Source organism: Amphibalanus amphitrite, unplaced genomic scaffold (genome assembly GCF_019059575.1).
Source record: "Amphibalanus amphitrite isolate SeventyFive unplaced genomic scaffold, NRLGWU_Aamphi_draft 000183F_arrow, whole genome shotgun sequence".
Lineage (NCBI taxonomy): Eukaryota > Metazoa > Arthropoda > Thecostraca > Balanomorpha > Balanidae > Amphibalanus > Amphibalanus amphitrite.
In genome coordinates, this window is record NW_024881678.1 from 310,057 (window position 1) to 328,456 (window position 18,400).

The 18,400-nt window shown below is 57.8% G+C and overlaps 3 protein-coding genes across 3 annotated transcripts; 1 reads left to right on the plus strand and 2 right to left on the minus strand.

The window, feature by feature from the left end:
- The first annotated feature begins 666 nt into the window (after window positions 1–666).
- Window positions 667–5,977, plus strand: LOC122384220 (wiskott-Aldrich syndrome protein family member 2-like). The gene is made up of 4 exons (XM_043371355.1): window positions 667–943; window positions 3,637–3,785; window positions 4,153–4,336; window positions 4,971–5,977. The coding sequence occupies exons 2-4, from the start codon at window positions 3,647–3,649 to the stop codon at window positions 5,545–5,547; spliced, it is 900 nt and encodes a 299-aa protein (XP_043227290.1). The 5' UTR covers window positions 667–943; window positions 3,637–3,646; the 3' UTR covers window positions 5,548–5,977.
- Window positions 5,978–6,188: 211 nt separating this feature from the next.
- On the minus strand, window positions 6,189–8,303 carry LOC122384173 (alpha-(1,3)-fucosyltransferase C-like; the record flags this gene model as incomplete). The annotated part of the gene is made up of 3 exons (XM_043371253.1): window positions 6,189–6,618; window positions 6,794–6,977; window positions 7,782–8,303. Coding segments are annotated over 3 exons (1,026 nt in total), but the record flags the coding sequence as incomplete, so codon positions are not given.
- Window positions 8,304–9,545: 1,242 nt separating this feature from the next.
- LOC122384175 (uncharacterized protein K02A2.6-like) lies at window positions 9,546–15,601 on the minus strand. The gene is made up of 4 exons (XM_043371255.1): window positions 15,284–15,601; window positions 12,681–15,034; window positions 12,238–12,365; window positions 9,546–9,565 (listed from the first exon to the last, which is right to left on the minus strand). Exons 1-4 carry the CDS (start codon window positions 15,599–15,601, stop codon window positions 9,546–9,548), a joined length of 2,820 nt encoding a protein of 939 aa, XP_043227190.1.
- Window positions 15,602–18,400: the final 2,799 nt, after the last annotated feature.

The window sequence follows — 18,400 nt, forward strand, 5'->3', positions numbered from 1 at the left end:
GTCAGCTGCCGTGAGAGAGCCGGGCCTGGACAGATGCTGATCCTCTGTGCATTGTGTGTGCGTCGTGCGGCGCACGCAGGTGGCTGGGGTCGGCCGCCGGACGACTGATGATCCTGTTTATGAAAAGGGTCGGGCGCCAGACGGCATGGCCGGCCGCTCACGCTTCGGAGATTAGAGTGGGAGCAGTGGCCCGCTCCCCTTCCATGGCCTAAATAGTTGTGTCTTTGCAGCTGCCCTCCTTCGCGCCTGGCCCCGTCCCCGGCTGAAATTGTTGGTCGGAGAGGAGCCGTCCTCGCTGCTAGTGTATATCTTGGTTTTGAATTTTGATGGAGCCGGTTGGCAATCTTTGGCTTGGTGTGCCGCGGCCGGGAGCCGGCGTCCGCTTGGAAAATGAACGCGCCAGCGTTACAAATTCACCGCAAGTATGACGCCAGAAAATGTTCGCAAAAGCACTTTAATGAGCTGGGTTTGCTGATTGTCGGACCCTTTCCCTTATCGCATTCCTACCTCGCTCCATGACCGCGCGGCCGGCCGAGACGGGGCTGTTTTGATGAGCGGGCGAGCGCGGCGGGCCGGTGCGCTGGAGGCAGCGCCACCATACCTCATACCGGCTGCGTGTTATTGAACTGAGCCGCAGCGGCGGCGCCAGGAGCGGCGTCAGGCGCGGCCGAGACTCGCCGTCAGACGCGGCCGAGAAGCGCCGCTGACCGGAGCGCTGCAGCCGCGCGGCGCTGCTCATTCCGCGGTGAGAAGACGCGTCACTGGGAGGGGGCCGGCCGCGGACTGGCAGCTGGGGCCGCGCCGAGGGTCGTGGAGGAGCTGTGCTCAGTGTCGGACAGACGCCACGTCAGTGGACGGCGGCTGTGTGGACCGGAGCTAGTGAATATCGTGTCTTCAACCGGTACCTGCACGACACGTCAGTCACTGCCTGCTGAACCGACAGGTGAGCAAAACTTTTGTCATCACAGATTGTAGATTCGTATACTTTGTCCACTGCTTTCACGCAGGCGTTTGCATATGGTTTATGTGTATTGTGTATGCGTGTGAGTGCTTTTATCACGCCGGACGTGACGGAGATGCCACCAGCCGTGACAGACTGGCCGGCGCCGAGGTCATTAAACTCGGCCGCCGCTGGTGGGCCGTTCCGCGGTCAAACGCCGCCCGCTGACCGTGTCGAGCCCGGCCGGCCGCCGGGAGTGGCCGTCAGCCGCGGAGGGCAGGGCGCAGCCCACTGAGGGACAGGGTGTAGCTCGATAGATCAGCCCACTGTGCTGCATAACAGCCGTAGAGATCAGCCCACTGTGCGGCACGGCAGCCCTTCATGTCAGCTCATGGAAAGGCAGGGCGCAGATCGAGAAGGTATCTGACGGAGGGCGCGGCATAGCACGGCAGCCCGGGAGGTCATCCCACGGAGGGGCAGGGTGCAGCTCGAGAGGTCATTCCACGGAGGGGCAGGGCAGCTCGGAAGATCAGCCCACTGAGCTGCAAAGCAGCCCTAGTGGTCAACCTAAGATGGGGAGGGACACGGAAGCCAGAGAGGCTACCGACGGAGGGACAGGCTACAGTCCAGGAGGACAACTCACGTTACAGCCCGGGAAGCCAGCCCACGGAGGGCGCGACATCAAAGCAACCGGTCTCGGCAGTGGAGAGACGCGTCAGGCAGGGTCAGCCTCGCACCAGTTGTGAATGTAATGAATGCGCTGCCGAGGACCAATAGACGGTCTCTGGCATCCATGGAATTGTTATTGGACAATGGTGTGAGCGGCGAGATGGGATTTCCAGACTTTTGGGAATCCGTCCCTTGAAATCGCATTATCGTGCGTTAGTCTTTACAAGGTGTCAATGCACCCTCCTCCGAAGGTGCATTAGGTATCTAGCGTCGATATCTCGCATAAGTAGGTACCCATTGCAAAAAATCTAACTCGCGAATCGATTTTGTGGATAGTGTCCTCTTTCTTTGGCTCATCTAAAACGGTGCCTACAGATCTGTTGGCGTACACGTCTGAAATGGCGTGACACGAAATAGCTTTGCGCAGCCGGAGCGCCATCTAAAAGCCGATTCATCACCGACATGACATGGCCGATGGCCACATTCCGGTGTTCGGGTCAGACCTGGGCTTCTCGGGGATCGGCCGCTATCAGTGAAATAACTTTCCATTGGGAAGGACCCGAAGGAGTGTGACTTGCTACCGGCTAAACCATCTCCGATTTTTGTCGAATTCAGCTGTTCCAGTGTGTCCAACGACCGTTCCTATGTGCTGTATGCGTAATTACAGGTATTTTTGTGTGCTGCTGACCATGGACCAGCAGCAAAACAGCCTCAATACAGCTTGTGTATATAGGTGAAAAGCTACGAAACGGTCTCATTCCGGCTGTGCATAATGGCGGAAAGATTCGCTGACATCGGTCATCGAGGCCCCATTGTAGGGAGAGCCACTTTATCTCTTGGCATCATGAGCCCCCCCCCCCCCCCCCCCCACTCCCCAGCCCTTGAAGCCTCATCTAGCCTCACTGCGGCAGCCCCGGTCGCAACCGGTCGCCGCGCGTTGAGTGGGGAGACTGCGACGGGTCACAAGCAGCTAACCCGCTGGCCGCGGTCAGCTGATGGAGACTGCAGCGCAGCAGCGGTGGCTAGCACCAGCGGCGCCCGGCTCCGTCCTGTGGGATAACTTGCGTTTCGAATGACAGCATCTAGAATCTAGATACAATAATTACGGAGCGAGCGAAGCGAGCGTAGTCTTTCCTTAGATTAACGGAAATTTCTTAGTATGAGCGGCCGGCCGGCCGGCCGGCGCTTTTGCGAGGCTTATATCTCAGCAACCACTTGACCGATTTACACGGGGTTATTTTTGTAGGGTAGCTTCATTCCTTCTACCAAGTATTGGACTATTCCCGATGCATGTGGGTGACCCCTTATGCACGTGCCACGCGCAAAACGAAGAGGTGTCAGTTTTGTAATTGTTGCAATATCTCGGTAACTACTTGGCCGATTGCGCTGAAAGTTGGCATGTAGGTAGGCACCCACTAGGCACTGCATATCCATGTGCCAGAGTTGGGGTGCTGCTGCACGTGCGCACGTGCAGGGGTCGTTTCCAGATCTCGAGAACGGCTGGACCGATGGCGCTCAAATTTGGTACACGGTTAGGGACCAGTTAGTAGGGTGCCGTGCACAAGTCAGTTGGGACCCATTCTGCACGTGCGCACGTGCAGGGTGCCGCTTCCAGATCTCGAGAACGGCTGGGCCGATTGTGCTCAAATTTGGCACATCGCTAGAGACCGGTTAGTAGGGTGCCGTGCACAAGTCAGTTGGAGGTACCCCCTCGAAATTTCGCACGTGCAAGGCTCACCCTCTCGCTCGCTCCGTTAGTCGCCCCAAAAGGCGCTATACTGGTAATATGATATGCAATATGGATTATGCACATGCAACCCTAGGGAAGCAAAAAAGGAGTTTGATTGGGCTCAGCCAATCGCGTCATTCTGGCTATTACGGTTATCGGCCTTTACCAAACATAAACAGTAAACACGCAAGAAATATTGACATGCGTGACATGCTCAGCATGCTCTTCGTATTGGATTGGATATAGCTTCCGCCGGTGGTGTTCTCTGTGCTCAATACTACGTTGATAATGGTTGCAGCCGCGGCTGGATGTCCAACTACCGGGGCGGGGGCCGGCGAGCCGGCTCCCAGGCGGCTACATCCGAAGATGCGCGCACACCCATCGCCTGGCAGCACCGGGACATGAACTACCACCAGCACCAGAGCTACAGCGACCGGCACCGGTCCGGTGAGTACAGACAACTCTGCTTGTCCCTGCCGGTTTAGGTTAGAGCTCCCAGTTTCAACAGCTCTCGCGATTTTCGAGTACCGCATACCGTCCGCGAATTTAGACATACTAATCCTTCTCCTTCGATTTTCAATTCAACTGTCTAGCAAGCTCTGCTTAGCGAAAGTTTTAACCTAGTGGACCTGTCACTCGGAAGTCGGAGCCAACAATAAATGAGATAGGTAGTCTTAACTATAAATCGTCATCACCTGACGGTATTTTACAATTCAGACCCAGCTTTAACCACATGATTCACGCAGTTGTTCATTCATCCTGCCATTGACCTGGACCGACCGAGCTGACCTGCGGCATCCTGCGCCATCGGCAGAGTCGGCGAGCCGCCGCGGCCCGGGCTCCGTCTCTGACCAGACGTCACACACGGAGCGGCCACCGCGCCAGGCGGCGCCGGTGGCCTACCGGGGTCGGCCGCCGCCCCAGGAGACGGACGCCTCCACCTCGGCCTCCTCCGAGTGCTCCAGCGACACAAAGGTCACCATTCACGACCGACACCGGTGAGTCGGGACGGCAGGCGTGAAAGATGACGGGTTACAGCATTAGTTGACATGCTTTTGACCAATGTTACGCGCGGTGATAACATTAAAATGTAACTGGCACTTTTTAAAATGCACCCACTCTTATTTAAAGCCGGTGTTTAATTTAATATGTTGGAGGCTTTGCAATTCATTCCAACAAGTGAAAAGTCAGTCTCAAGGTGGCCGTGTCTGCGCCAAAGGCAAAGCTGGTCGCGCGACGCTGGCGCCATTCGGCCGGTGTGGGAAGTTTGTTTTTGTCCCGTACGCACGTGAGACGGTTCGCTGTTAATCGTCCCCGGTCCTTACCGGGCCCACCACGGACCTCCCCTCGGGGTCCGCCTGGGGCGGATCTGACGGACGTGAGGGTCCGCGTGGGCCTAAATGGACACAAACAGGTGGAGACGCCGCTGTTAGGTGCGATTAGAACCCGTCGCCGGGCTGAAAACTTTCCGTTCTTTCCCTTGTATGCTCCCCGACATCGCCTTTCAACGCTATGCCCGGAGGTAATAGGTGTTTGCAACTTACGACCAACGGTATATAAGAGCGGTATTTACGTGTAGGAGCGGTATTTATGTGCCACTGTTGCTGACGACGTGTTCGTATTGTCCGACAGGGGCCCGGCCGTGCAGCTGGTGCCGTTGGCTGGCGGCGGCGGCCCGCCCACCATCCGCTCGGCGCAGTCTGTGCCGCTGCTGCTGGGGCCGCCGGGCGCCGGGATCACCTGGGACGGGGAGCCGTGTCCGGTGCACCACCACGGCCCGCCTCCGCCGCCGCTGGCCGTCGGGCCCATGTCACTGCCGCCGCCGCCGCGCACCGCCAGCCTGTACGAGCTGCGCGTGGGCACGCCGCACTCGGCGTACGCTCCCGACGCGCCGCTCACCACTATGACGGTCGACCGGAAGGGCCGGCCGGCGCCGCCCGGCTCGGCGCTCGGCAGACCCATGATGCCTCCCGGCCTCATGCCTCCCATGATGAGACCGCGGCCGATCGTGCGAGCAGAGAACGGCGCGGCGCGCGAGCTGCCCGTCCGCGACCCTCGCAAGGCGTCCCTGGTACCGCCGTCCGAGCCGCCGCCGCAGCGGAAAGAACCGGTGAAGTGTGGCGGATTCAAAAAGGTGATGCTCATTTCGCTTTCCGTAATCGTCCTGGGCGTGATTCTAGCGGTAGCGCTCATATTTATCACCAAGTGAGTGGACTGGGAGGGCGGTGGTCCGCGGCGAACCGTAAAGAGCGCCCCGAGCAGTTGTTTCCTGAGCCAGGTCGCTGCCGACGACGGCCCGAGGGTGAGATGTCCAAAGAAATATAACTCAACTATGGGACCAGTGGTCGGGTCAGTCGGATGCCGGAGTGCAGATGTTGCGGTGAGCCGTGGTGTCAGAGGGATCTGTGTTGTGCGTGTGTGTTTTCCGGGGATTAGCCGTGTCGCGATGTCCGGCGGTACGGTCAGACCAGCTGCAGTGCCGGCCCGAGCCTCCGGCAGGCAGCTAGACGCCCCACCGCGTGTGTGCATCGCTCGCGACTTCGTTTGTTGATAGTGAAATTGTCATCCGTCCATGAACACGCAGCCGTTCAATGTAAAAATCAACTGATGTGACTCAAATACACAGGAAATGGCATTCACTAACTGGCATTCATCGGCAATCATCGAATTGGCGTTGTCCTTTGTTGCGGTTGTTTCGTTCCAATCTTTTCTTTGTCCGAGATGCTCTTGATTCGAATTACGTCGACGGCATAAGGAAGTTTGCGATAGAAAAGGCACCGATATGTTAACTTAAAAACAGCAATATATCATGCGATAATTGACCGCGAATGTGTTCGAAGAAAGAGCTCAGCGTAACTTTCCGGGGAAGTGACTACAAAATGTTTGTATTGGCCCTCATCAGCTTTGGCGACATATCCCAAACACTTCCTTCGCTTCCATTACCGTGTCCCGTGTGAACCTCAGCCTCTGGGGCGCCACTGATGACACTGATTGGCGGAATACCAGCGGTGCAGGTCGTATCGGACGCCCACCTCAGCGCCGGCCGGGAGCTCGTGCAGCCGCCGGCACAGGCCGCACGTGAGCGGTCTCAGCGGGTGTGCGTTGACCACCCGGTGGTCAGCCTGCCATCGCAACAGCTCCCGGTAGGCGGTGTCGTTTCTGTCCAGGTAGAGTAGTAGCTCAGCCAACTCCCGAGGCTCGTACTGCAGAGCGTCGATGTAGCTGCCCTCTGGGGCCAGTGAGGAGTACTGTGCTCCACCGAAAACCACCGGCACTGTTCCTGCAGACGGAATACCAGGACCGACACCCATCAGTCAGTCTTGTTTTAGCCACCCGACTGGCCTAACAAAGGTTATGCTAAGTAATGGGTACATAACTATGTATATTATTGCATATAGACGTTCTAAGATCACTCCGCAAACATAGTTATATCGTAACTTTGTTCTAAAGCTCACCTAGAGCGAGAGTTCGAAAGAACTTTTCAGTGACGTAGTCTGGACAGAGGGTGTTCTCGAACGCCAGATAAAACTTGTAGTCGGTGATGGCCTGTTCACAGGGGAAGTTGGTGTGATTTCGCTGCTGCTGAACCGACTCGGAGCGGCCGCACTTGAGGGTGCCACAGCTGCCGTATATGTCCACCTGGGGACACACCAGTGACACGGGAGGTTAGCGGACTGTCTCAATCTGCGAACACGTCCAACTGTAGATACCGGTAACACGGGAGGTCAGCGGACTGTCTGAGCCTTCGGATACGTCCACCTGTGGACAGCAGTGACACGGGATATCAGCGGGTGCTATGGTTTGCTCGCATGTTGTTTGCCGTAAGCTGGTGCCCCGTTGGCGACCCGGGATATGGAGTAAGGTGAGTATTATACATACTTTTTTACAGTTTGCTCGTATATATCATACGTTTTCCGTCACCAGAACAGCGAATATGCGCTGCAGTGACACGATGGAGACGACCGATAGCCAGCAGATATGGTCCGCCCGTAAACGTTCGCCTCAAGAAGCGCCGTTCACCTGATTATGTCGGCGACAATTGAATGAGAGCGACTGTCGCGGTCCATCCGTTTACGGAAGGCTGGTGCTTAGGTACTAGCGAGAGCGACCTCCACTATATCCTTTCTTGGAACCTGCTTTGCTGTGGAAAGCATCATATAGGTAGAAAAAGTCCGTAAAAATATACATTAAAAAAATAAAGTAAAAATAGGTAACTCGCTCTTTATAAAGCTGAAGAGAATCCGTTCTAGAGAAACCCGTTCGCTATAAACGGTTATATGCTTCGGCACTGCTTCGGTTACCTATAAGAATATTCCATAATTATTTCGAATTTGAAACGGCGTTTAAACGTACCGAAACTTGACCATGCTCGTCTATCAATCCTACGGCCGGTATTCAAGGTTGCCTACTTCTCACACAAGCCGGCTATTTAGGGCCACTCACCTGAATATGCCGGCGCAGCTGGGCGACATAGCGTTCCCGTTTGCCGGGCGTGCGACAGTTGCTGACCATCCAGGCCACCAGTCGGCGTTTGACGGTCGGCGGAGGGTAGCGGGCGAACGCGGGTTGCCGGGGCAGCACGGCACTGACGGCCCGGGGCAGCCGGCCGGGCGGCAGGACCAGGCCGTACGGCACGGCCACGTCGCTGTCCCAGCGGTACGTCATGGTCCAGTTGAACAGGCCGTTCAGCCGGGCCAGGCGGCGCCGGCGCACCAGCGGGTAGCCGGGCGACTCGAGACAGAACAGCACCCACAGCTGGCCGGCCGGCCGCCGCCGCGGCAGATCCTCCAGCTGGACGTCCAGCAGGTGGAACAGCACGGCGTCCGCGGAGTCCAGCTGCTCCCGGTCGTGTGTCAGAGTGCAGCCCGACACCGGACAGCCGCCCGACACCGTGTCATAAAACAGCAGCTCCCACGGATCGGGGCTGCCGTAAAATGTCGTCCAAAGCAATATCGTCTTATTTCTTGGTGACTTACTTTCACTTATAAAGGTGTTTTCGCTATGGTCACTGAGATGCCTGTGCTGCATTTGGGATAAAATAAAATGTCTCGTATCAAAAGTTGGTCGGCACATGTACAATATCGACGGTACTAAAAGAACAACTAGAAAGATGAAATATGTCATTCCTCTTCTTTGTCTTGGTTGGACGGCATGTTGCACCAGGGCCATGCTGACTGGTGTCGATTCTGCCGAACGAAAGCGATAATCAGATTGTCATTAAGAGACTAAGTCCTTAAAAAGAAATGCCTACCAATCATCATTGAAAGAATATCAGTCTCGTTGAGATATATTTATCAATCGCCTTTCACCCGTTTAAATACCTGATGAATGGCGAAACGTCTTACATCTTTAGTTTATTCAAGAAGAGCACCATCCCGCCATTACATTAAAAAATATCCGTTCTGTGTCCTATGGCAAGTAATCGTAATTACAAGACTACAAGACTGGAATAGTTTATTAAGAACATAGCAAAAACGGCTTTCTAAGACAACGGGATTATCTGCACTTATGAAAACCTGAAACGCACCTTTCCGGATAGGCTGTCACTTGATGAATCTCGCTCCACGCAAGGCAGCCAAGAGCCGTCTCTTTTTGGTTCCACCAGCCACCAGGTATGGAGAATCTCCACGTGGTGCGACTCACGGCCATAGAGCACACGTCGCCGGTCCCCAGGGCAGCCGCCCGTCGTCTGGGTCCTGGGTAACACCGACGATGCCGACGGTGCTGACGCGACGACGCCGACGGTACCGACGGCAGGTGGCGACGCTCGGGGTGCCGACACCTGACACCTCCGTCGCATCGGAGTGCTTTCATCTTGCTGCCACACACCAACACCTGTGTGGGAAATGTAGAACGGCCGACACTGCATAAAATGACAGGTGGGGAGGGACGGAGGAGGGGGAGGGCGACATGCGGTGTTGCGTTCCGTGAAAAGTGAAATTGTACAAATCATGCTGATCGATAAACCCGTACATAAGTGTGATTGCGGAGAACGGTCGGTTGGGTCCATGTGGGAGACGGTCAGTGGGGTCAGTGGGGGACGGGCAGTGGGAGACGGTCAGTGGGAGACGGTCAGTGGGAGACGGTCAGTGGGGTCAGTGGCAGACGGTCAGTGAGAGACGGTCAGTGAGAGACGGTCAGTGGGAGACGGTCAGGGGGAGACGGTCAGGGGGAGACGGTCAGGGGGAGACGGTCAGTGGGAGACGGTCAGTGGGGTCGGTTGGAGACTGTAAATGGGAGACAGTCAGTGGGGTCAGTGGGGTCAGTCGGTGGGCCTGTTGAGGTTAGTGAGTTGTACAGACAGTCAGCATAGGTACATTTGATGTGGTTCGTTGTCGTGCGTTTTTTCCTTTTTAAGCGGTGAATCGATAAGACGTTCAAGAGAGTGAAACGGTGACCGGTGACGGTCGATGTCTGTTTGTCTAACTTTCGCTTGTGGTTTTGTCTACCTACCCAGCTAACAGGAAACGTTACTACAACGTTGTCACAACGTCGTGTTTCGGTAAGTTGCAAAATTACGTTTTAATTACGTTGTAGCAACGTTCTGAACGTTGTGAAGCCATGGTTTGGTCCGAAAGTCGTGGTAAAACGTCGTGACAACGTTTTATTGGTACGTTGCAGCAACCGCGCACTTGCAGCATTATATTTTGATAATGCATGGTGACATATATGGCCATATAATGCATTTCCTTTGACTTTCAATGCGCATATTCAGTTTTCATCGTTAAATTTACATATTTTAACACTTGGACTGTTCACGTTGTCAGCTGGTGGTCGCCAACACGTTGTTAAAACGGTTTTTCACAACCTTGACATTATAGGTACTGAATATTTAGCGGTGTTTTTACAAGTAAATTCTGATACCTTTCTCTCTCTATCTCTCTCTAATATATTAATATATATATATATATATATATATATATATATATATATATATATATATATATATATATATATATATATATATATATATATATATATATATATATATATATATATATATATATATATATATATATATATATATATATATATATAACATGTGTAAATTGCAAAGCGTCATTGGCATGTTTTGCAACATCACAGGCGGAGCTAGAGGCTTGCAACTATCCCTATGTAAACGCGGCTGTTATCCGCGGCTGCCAGCAAGCCACGCGGGCCGCCACTCAGGCGAACGGTGACTCGCGCCCTGACCTCGCCTGAGGGGCCGTGACGTCAGTGTCACCGGCCGGCGTTCAGAGCCAGCCGGCCGAGCCGCAGTCTACGCGGCGCGAGCGAGCAGTGAGGGCCGGCGGCGGGCGCGGCTGAGATAGCTGGAAGATGAAAGATAGCGCCAGTTGTCTGCGTTTGATGCGATTGTTGTTTTGACTGGTAAGTCAAAGTACCATTTACGAGTAGCATTTGCAAGATTGTGCCTTGTAATATCGTGCGGTCTAGGCTATAGTTCATTGTAGCTCTAGCCTCTAAGGTGTTGACATGTTTCAGTTTGATCTAGCCTGTCGCACTGTTACGGAAAGTGGTGCAGGTATTTTTGTGATTTTTTCATGAATTGAATGTCTGATTTCCCTCATGTCTTCCCGCAGACGTCCTGCAACTCGTCAGCGCGCTTGCGGCAGGCCTACTGTCGGCAATGCGGTAGCGAAGTGGCTGTCCGGAAGCTGCAACCGGAACGGGGTGTTATAACGTGAGCTCTTTATTCACAACCAAAGCCGCATTGCGTTAAACTTCCTAGAGCGCCAAACACCGATCGCTGCTACCACAACCGCGCTCCGCGCGGGCCGGCGGCCGACTCTCTCGAACCCCGCGTCTGCGCGCCGGCGCCGCCAATGGCGTCGCCAGGCCCCCGGGCAGGGGGGAGCAACTGGCGTCGCCAGGCCCCGGGGCAGGGGGGGAGCAGCTCGCGACACCACACCCTGCCGCCCTTAAAACGGAACACATTCACTTTGACTTGCCGCCCTTAAAACGGAACACATTTTAAACCGGAACGTGGAAACAAACACATTACGCGTCGGAACGTGGAAACAAACACATTACGCGTCGGAACGTGGAAACAAACACATTACGCGTCGGAACGTGGAAACAAACACATTTTAAACCTCGGCGATCAGTCGCCTCGGGCACCTCCGGCGCCGAGCGGAACGGCGTTGCGAGGGGCCCTCAGTGTCCCCGCCGCCCCTGCCGCCGCCGTCACCGCCACCGCCGGTGTGACTGTAGCCGCTGAGGTCACCGGTATCACCGCCGCCGCCGAGGTCACCGGCACTACCGCCGCTGCTGACGGCATCACCGCCGCCGCTGAGGTCACCGGCACTACCGCCGCCGCCGGGGTCACCAGCACGGCCGTAGCCACCGGGGTCACCGGCATCCCCGCCGCCGCCGAGATCACCGGCACGGCCGAGGCCGACTGCTCCCCGGTCACAGGCCTGACCGGCGACGCCGGCGCGGCTGCCGTCACCGAGGCCATTGGCGCGATCGTCTCCGACAGGGCGCCCGGCGCTGCCGCCGGCGCCACCAGCCCGGTCACCGCCGGTCGTCGCTCTGACGTCACCGCCGGTCGTCGCTCTGACGTCACCGCCGGTCGTCGCTCTGACGTCACCGCCGGTCGTCGCTCTGACGTCACCGCCGGTCGTCGCTCTGACGTCACCACTGGTCGCCGCTCGGACACTACCGCCGGTGGCCGCTCTGACGTCACCGCCGGCGCTGTTCCCTGGGTCCGCCGCCGCCGCCAACAGCTGGTCAACGTGGCGCGACCAGATCACGTGTCCCACGTCCACTTCATACGACACGGGACCGGGGCGGGCGACCACCGTGCCGCGGACCCACTTCTGACGACCGTCATACGAGCGGGCCCACACTGTAGCTCCCACGGCGAATTCCCTGCTCCGTCCGCCGGCCGTCTCACGCTGCCGGTCCCGAGCCGCCTGCAGAGCTGTCTCGGCGCTCGGAACCATGAGGTTCATACGAGTGCGGAGGTTCCGCCCGAACAGCATCTCAGCGGGAGTCCGTGCGGTCGCGGCGTGGGGCGTCACTCTGTACGCCATCAGAACTCGGGCGAGCGCCAGTTCCATGCCTCCGCTGTCGTCTGCTGCCAGAGTCGCCTTCAGTGAGTTTTTTAGCGAGCCGACCGCTCGCTCCGCCATCCCATTAGACGATGGGTGATGGGGCGCCACTCTGACATGTCGGATCCCGTTAGAGCTGGCGAACTGGGCGAATTCCTGGCTCGTGAACTGTGGGCCATTGTCCGTTACCAGCACCAGTGGTAGTCCGAGACGAGCAAAAACCGTCCTCATCACCGCTACGGTCCGCTCGGACGTGGTCGTCTTCATTGGGATCATTTCAGCCCACTTGGAGAAACTATCCACCATCACCAGGAACCAGGTGCCCTTCAGAGGTCCGGCAAAATCGGCATGCACCCGCTGCCACGGGCCGTCCGTCGGCTCCCACGGGTGCCGTGTCGCCTGCGGCGGCTCAGCTCGCTTTGAGACGCACGCCTGACACCCGCGAGCCAGCGCCTCCAGCTCAGCATCGAGTCCCGGCCACCACACAAAGCGCCTCGCCAGCTGCTTCATGCGAGTGCAGCCGAAGTGACCCTCATGCAGCTCCCGCTTGACGGTGTCGCGCAGGCTGCTCGGGATGACGACTCGGCCGCCCCAGAGCAGACAGTCGGCCTCAGTCGTCAGCTCCTCTCGGCGATTCTTGAAGGGAGCCAGGTCCGGGTCCACCACCGCCGGCCAGCCCGATCGCACCGCCGCCAGAGCGCGGGCGAGCGCCGGGTCTCGGCGCGTGGCCACTGCTATCTGCTGCGCGGTCAGACACGGCCCCTGCTCGGCGATGAACATTACGCCGCCTCCGCCGTACGCCGCCTCCTCTTCTGCCGACAGCCGGTTCTCCGCCTCGTCCGGCACCGACAGACGGGACATCGTGTCCGCCAGCCTCATGTCCTCCGTCCGGCGCAGCTCGATCTTGTACTGATACGCCGCGAGCTGCAGCGCATACCTTTGCATGCGAGCCGCCGCCAGAGATGGCAGCTCACGGTCCGGGTTTAGGATCCTGGAGAGCGTCCTGTTGTCGACCACCAGGGTGAACGGCCGACCAAACAGGAACTGGTGGAACCGCCGCACTCCGAACGAGACGGCTGCGGCTTCCCTCTCCACTTGGGCGTACTTCCTCTCCGTCGGAGTGAGCGTTCGGGAGGCGTACTGTACCGGCCTCTCGAGCCCCTCGGGCGTCACTTGCATCAGAGCCGCTCCGACTCCTGTCGCACTGGCGTCCGTGACGAGCCGCAGCGGCAGCACGGGGTCGTACCGCATCAGGACCGGCGCCGTGGACAGCATGTCCTTCACACGGCGCACTGCCGCGGCGCACTCCGCCGTCCATGCCCATTTGACGCCCGTCTTCAGTAGCGCGTAGAGCGGCGCTAGCACGGTAGACAGGTTGGGCAGCAGCCGCTGATAATAGCTAACTGACCCGATCAGAGATCGCAGCTCCTGCACGTTCCGAGGGTCAGGTGCTGCTGTGACGGCCGCCGTCTTCTCTTGCACCGGGCGCAGACCCGCCTCAGACAGTCGCCAACCGAGATACACCACTTCTCGGACTCCGAACTGGCACTTCTCTTTCTTGAGGCGGACGCCGTTGTCCTTCAGCCGCTCCAGCACCCGGTCCAGCCTGTCCATCAGCTCACGGTCACTGTCGGCGCCGATCAGCACGTCGTCCAGGTAACAGACGACTCCTGGAAGACCATCCAGCACCTGGTCCATGATCGCCTGGAACTGCGCTCCACAGGTGCTGATCCCGTACGGGAGACGGTTCATCCGCATCGCACCACGGTGTGTGGTCACGGTGGTCATCTCTCGGCTCTCTTCGTCCAGCTCACACTGGAGATAGGCGTTCCTGCAGTCCAGCTTGCAGAACTTTTTCCCTCGTATGCTGGCGAATAGCTCCTCCGGCGTGCGCATCGGATACTTCAGAGGCTGCAGCTGCGGGTTCACCGTGATCCGATAGTCCGCGCACAGCCGCACGCCGTCCTTCTTGGGGATGGGTACGAGCGGCGTACCCCATCCGGAGAAGTGTCCAGGAGGCACCTTCTCGGCGATCCCTTGATCCAGCCACTTGTCGAGCTCCCGCTCGATATCTTGCTGTAGCGCAAACGGCACCGGTCTGGCGCGTCGATAGACCGGTTTGGCGCCTTCCTTCAGTCTGAGCGCCACCTTCACCGGGATTCTGCCCAGTTCTTCTTTGAACACCTCACGGTGTTTGTCCATCACCTCCTTCAGCGTCGGCTGAGTCGCCACCGGGCACACGTTCAGCGTCTCCAGACCCGACGCCGTCCTCAGCGCCTTGATCCACTCTCGTCCCATGAGAGGTCGGTGAGAGCCCATGTCGGACACGACGAGTCGCAGCCGTGTCGCTCGGCCGTCCGTCTCCACGTTGACGTCGGCCTCGCCTCGCAGACGGATTTGCTGGCCGGTGAATGACGTGAGGTGCAGCTCACTCGGCCGCAGCGTCAGACCGGGGATGTGAGTCTCCGCGCTGATTATAGTCACCGGTGAGCCAGTGTCGATCAGCATGGTGAACTCCTGGCCGTTCACCCTGACCGTCGCCCACTCAGCTGCGGCTGGCTGCACGGCGCTGACTTGCCAGTCAGCCTGGTCGCCGTCCTGAACCAGCTTCACGCCAGTTCGCTGTTTGCCGCAGTCACGCTGCAGATGCCCACGCTCTCCGCACCGAAAGCAGCGCGGCGCGCCGGCCCGCCATGGCCGCGCGCCGGCCTGCCGCGGCTGCCCGCTGTCCTGCCGTGGCTGCCCGCTGTCCTGCCGCGGCTGCGCACCGTCCTGCCGGGGCCGCGCGCCGGCCTGCCGCGACTGCGCGCTGGGACAGTGGCGCCGCCAGTGGCCCCGGCCGCCACAGCGGAAGCACGTGCCTGGCCCCGGGGGCTCGGTCGGCCTGACCCTCTCCGTCCGCTGCGGGCGTCGCACCAGGTGAACTGCCTCCCCGTCCGTCTCGGCCGGCGCCGGCGCCCCTGACAGCCGCGTCGTCAGATCCATCACGTCCCTGTGCGCCCGTGCCGTCCGCCGGACGTCCTCCAGAGAGAGGTCGTCACCCTTTAGCGCCGCCTCCCGGACCAGCTTCCTCTGTAGCTCACCTCGGCTGCCCAGGACGCATCGGTCTCTCAACTCACGGTCCACCTGCGCCGGCTCGTAGCCGCAGCGCAGGATTTGCGTCCGTAGTCTGCCCAGGAACTCCTCCAGACTCTCTTCCTGCTCCATTTTCATCCCTTGAAACTTTCCTCTTTCCGCCACCACATTATTCTTCGGCACCAGATACCGTGTTAGCTTCCTTTTCAGGCGAGCAAACTCGTCTTCTCCCTGTCTCTCGGCGTCCTCCTCAGGCAGTGAATCGCTGACATCGGCGAGGTCCGGGCCCACCAGGTGCAACAGGACTGCACACCGTCTCGCAGGCCCTTGAATGTCAACAGCGATCATATACCGCTCCAATGCCCGGAGCCACTTTTCAAAGTCCGTGCCTGGACGGTACGGCACCGCAGACACTATCTGCATCCCCGTTGGATCCATCGTGCCGCCGCCCTCTCACCAGCACGTCGTTTCTCCGGTCGGCTCGCCGCCGCTCCACCGTCGGCCCGCAGCCGCTCCACCGTCGGCCCGCGGCCGCTCCACCGTCGGCCCGCAGCCGCTCCACCGGCGGCCCGCAGCCGCTCCACCGGTCGGCCCGCAGCCGGGCGTCACCGCTCACACCGGCCGGTCACCGCTCACACCGGCCGGTCACCGCACACGCCGGTCGGTCACCGCACACGCCGGTCGGCCACCGCTCACGCCGACCGGTCACCGCTCACCGCGCCGCCCTGCGCCTGTACTTGGCGCTGCAGCTGCGGTTTCCCGCGCTTTTCTCGACGGGGGCGTCACGTGGTAGTGACGTCACACGCACGTCACCGCGCGCGCATGCGCACTCGCCCCACACCGCCCGGCCGCGCGCCAGCTTCCCGCCGAAATTGCCCGCTTCAGGGACCAGGCGCCTCAAACCGCATTGAGGCCCTCTCCGCCGCACCGATCGGCCAATCACACGCGCTACCACAGCTGCGCGTCACCCCCGGCCGACCAATCAGCGTGCAGGACGCCGACGCATGCGCCACGCACACCACACTGCCGAGGCATCATGGCCGCCACGAATTTCGGCGATCACATGGGAAACCCTGCCAGGACAACGGCCGCCGCGCGACAGGCACACTACCAGCAGCAGCGCGAAAATAAAAATACTAAGCAATACTAAGCACTAAGCATTCGTACTAAGCAACGTTTGCGCCCTCACCGTCCGTGGCCTGTCCGCCCTCGCTGACCACCGCGCACTGATCACTGGCCCGTTTCGCCATCACTCGCAATCACAGCTCCAAGGCTTCACCTTGATCTCATCCTCGTCGCCAGGATGTTATAACGTGAGCTCTTTATTCACAACCAAAGCCGCATTGCGTTAAACTTCCTAGAGCGCCAAACACCGATCGCTGCTACCACAACCGCGCTCCGCGCGGGCCGGCGGCCGACTCTCTCGAACCCCGCGTCTGCGCGCCGGCGCCGCCAATGGCGTCGCCAGGCCCCCGGGCAGGGGGGAGCAACTGGCGTCGCCAGGCCCCGGGGCAGGGGGGGAGCAGCTCGCGACACCACACGGGGGGTGCGCATACCGTCTAGTCAGGCACTGCCAGCTGCCTAGGGACATCGAGGCCGCAAATGAGCCGGTGCCTAACGGTCCGCCGAGTGATCCTCCCAGCGAGGGTTAGTAAAGAAGTGAACTTCCACCAGTTCTGGCGTGCTAGCGGCTAGCGTCAGAGCCGGTAGAACCCAATTCCGTCCCACGCCCCCATGGGGGCGCCCCTGGGCCCCATGCCCCATCACCGATGCCGCCGCCGTCGTTTTGTTTGTTTGTTGTAAATTGACCTGTATGATGTATTGAAATATACACTTCTTACATGCCTTTTTTACAAGTCTAGAGAACGGGAAGAGAGCGTCGGAAACACATTCTGAGTATGTTGCGAACACGTTGAGAGGGCGTTGCGAAAATGTTTAGGACGTTTACTCAGGGTCGCAGGGACGGCAATGCGAAGTAGCGACAACGTGGTGCGCACGTGATAAAAACGTCGCAGAGACGTTGCCAAAGCGTTCTATACTCCTTGTAGTCACGTTGCGGAAACGTGGTGACAACGTTCCAGAAACACTGTTGGTACGTTACAGAAAACATTTCATAACGTTGGCGGGACGTTGTAAGAACAGTTTTGGGACGTCGCGGCCACGTTACAGAAACGTTGTGATGACATTCAAATGCATGGTCGGATGACGTTGTCACGCCGTTGTCTGGAGTCTACAAAATTACGTTGTCACAACGATAAATCGGGACGTTATGGTAACCATTTGACAACGTTTAAACAACGTTGTAACAACGGCAAATTGTTAGCTGGGTAGTACCTTTCATTTATAAATATATTACCTTTCGATAGGTTTAGACTGCAGTGCCCTCAGAACTTATTACTACCCTCGTTAGCAGCATTTCCTCAAGCAGCATTTCTTTCCCATATTATCCCACTGGAAGTTTAAAATGCTTTATAAAAGGGTCACTTCGGCAAACTGGCATCCAACCAGCCATAGAGGAATGTGAAATCGATTGGGACTTAGGTACCCACCTATTTCCCACAATGTTTATTCACAGTGCTTTTCTTTTGGAGCCGAAGCTGAGTATAGTGCCGCAAAAAGCTGACATAAGAATAAAGGAAATCGAGGATTAACGCTGGTATTGGCCGTATTGTCGGCATAACTAAATTCTAATGCAAACGGTGTCAGTGTGAGTTTGTTTGTAATTTCGCATGTGGCATAATTATTGTGGCTCATGTTGGCGGGAAAGCAGCTGGCAGCGCAACATTACGTTCGATAGCAAAGCTTTTACTGCTTACAGACTTCGATATTTGACGTCATGTAAAACGTTTTTAAAGCGTTTTAGAAGAGTCATGGGCTTTTTATCGTGAAAAGACTCCGTTTTGTTAATATTCTGTTTTTAAAATACATAAT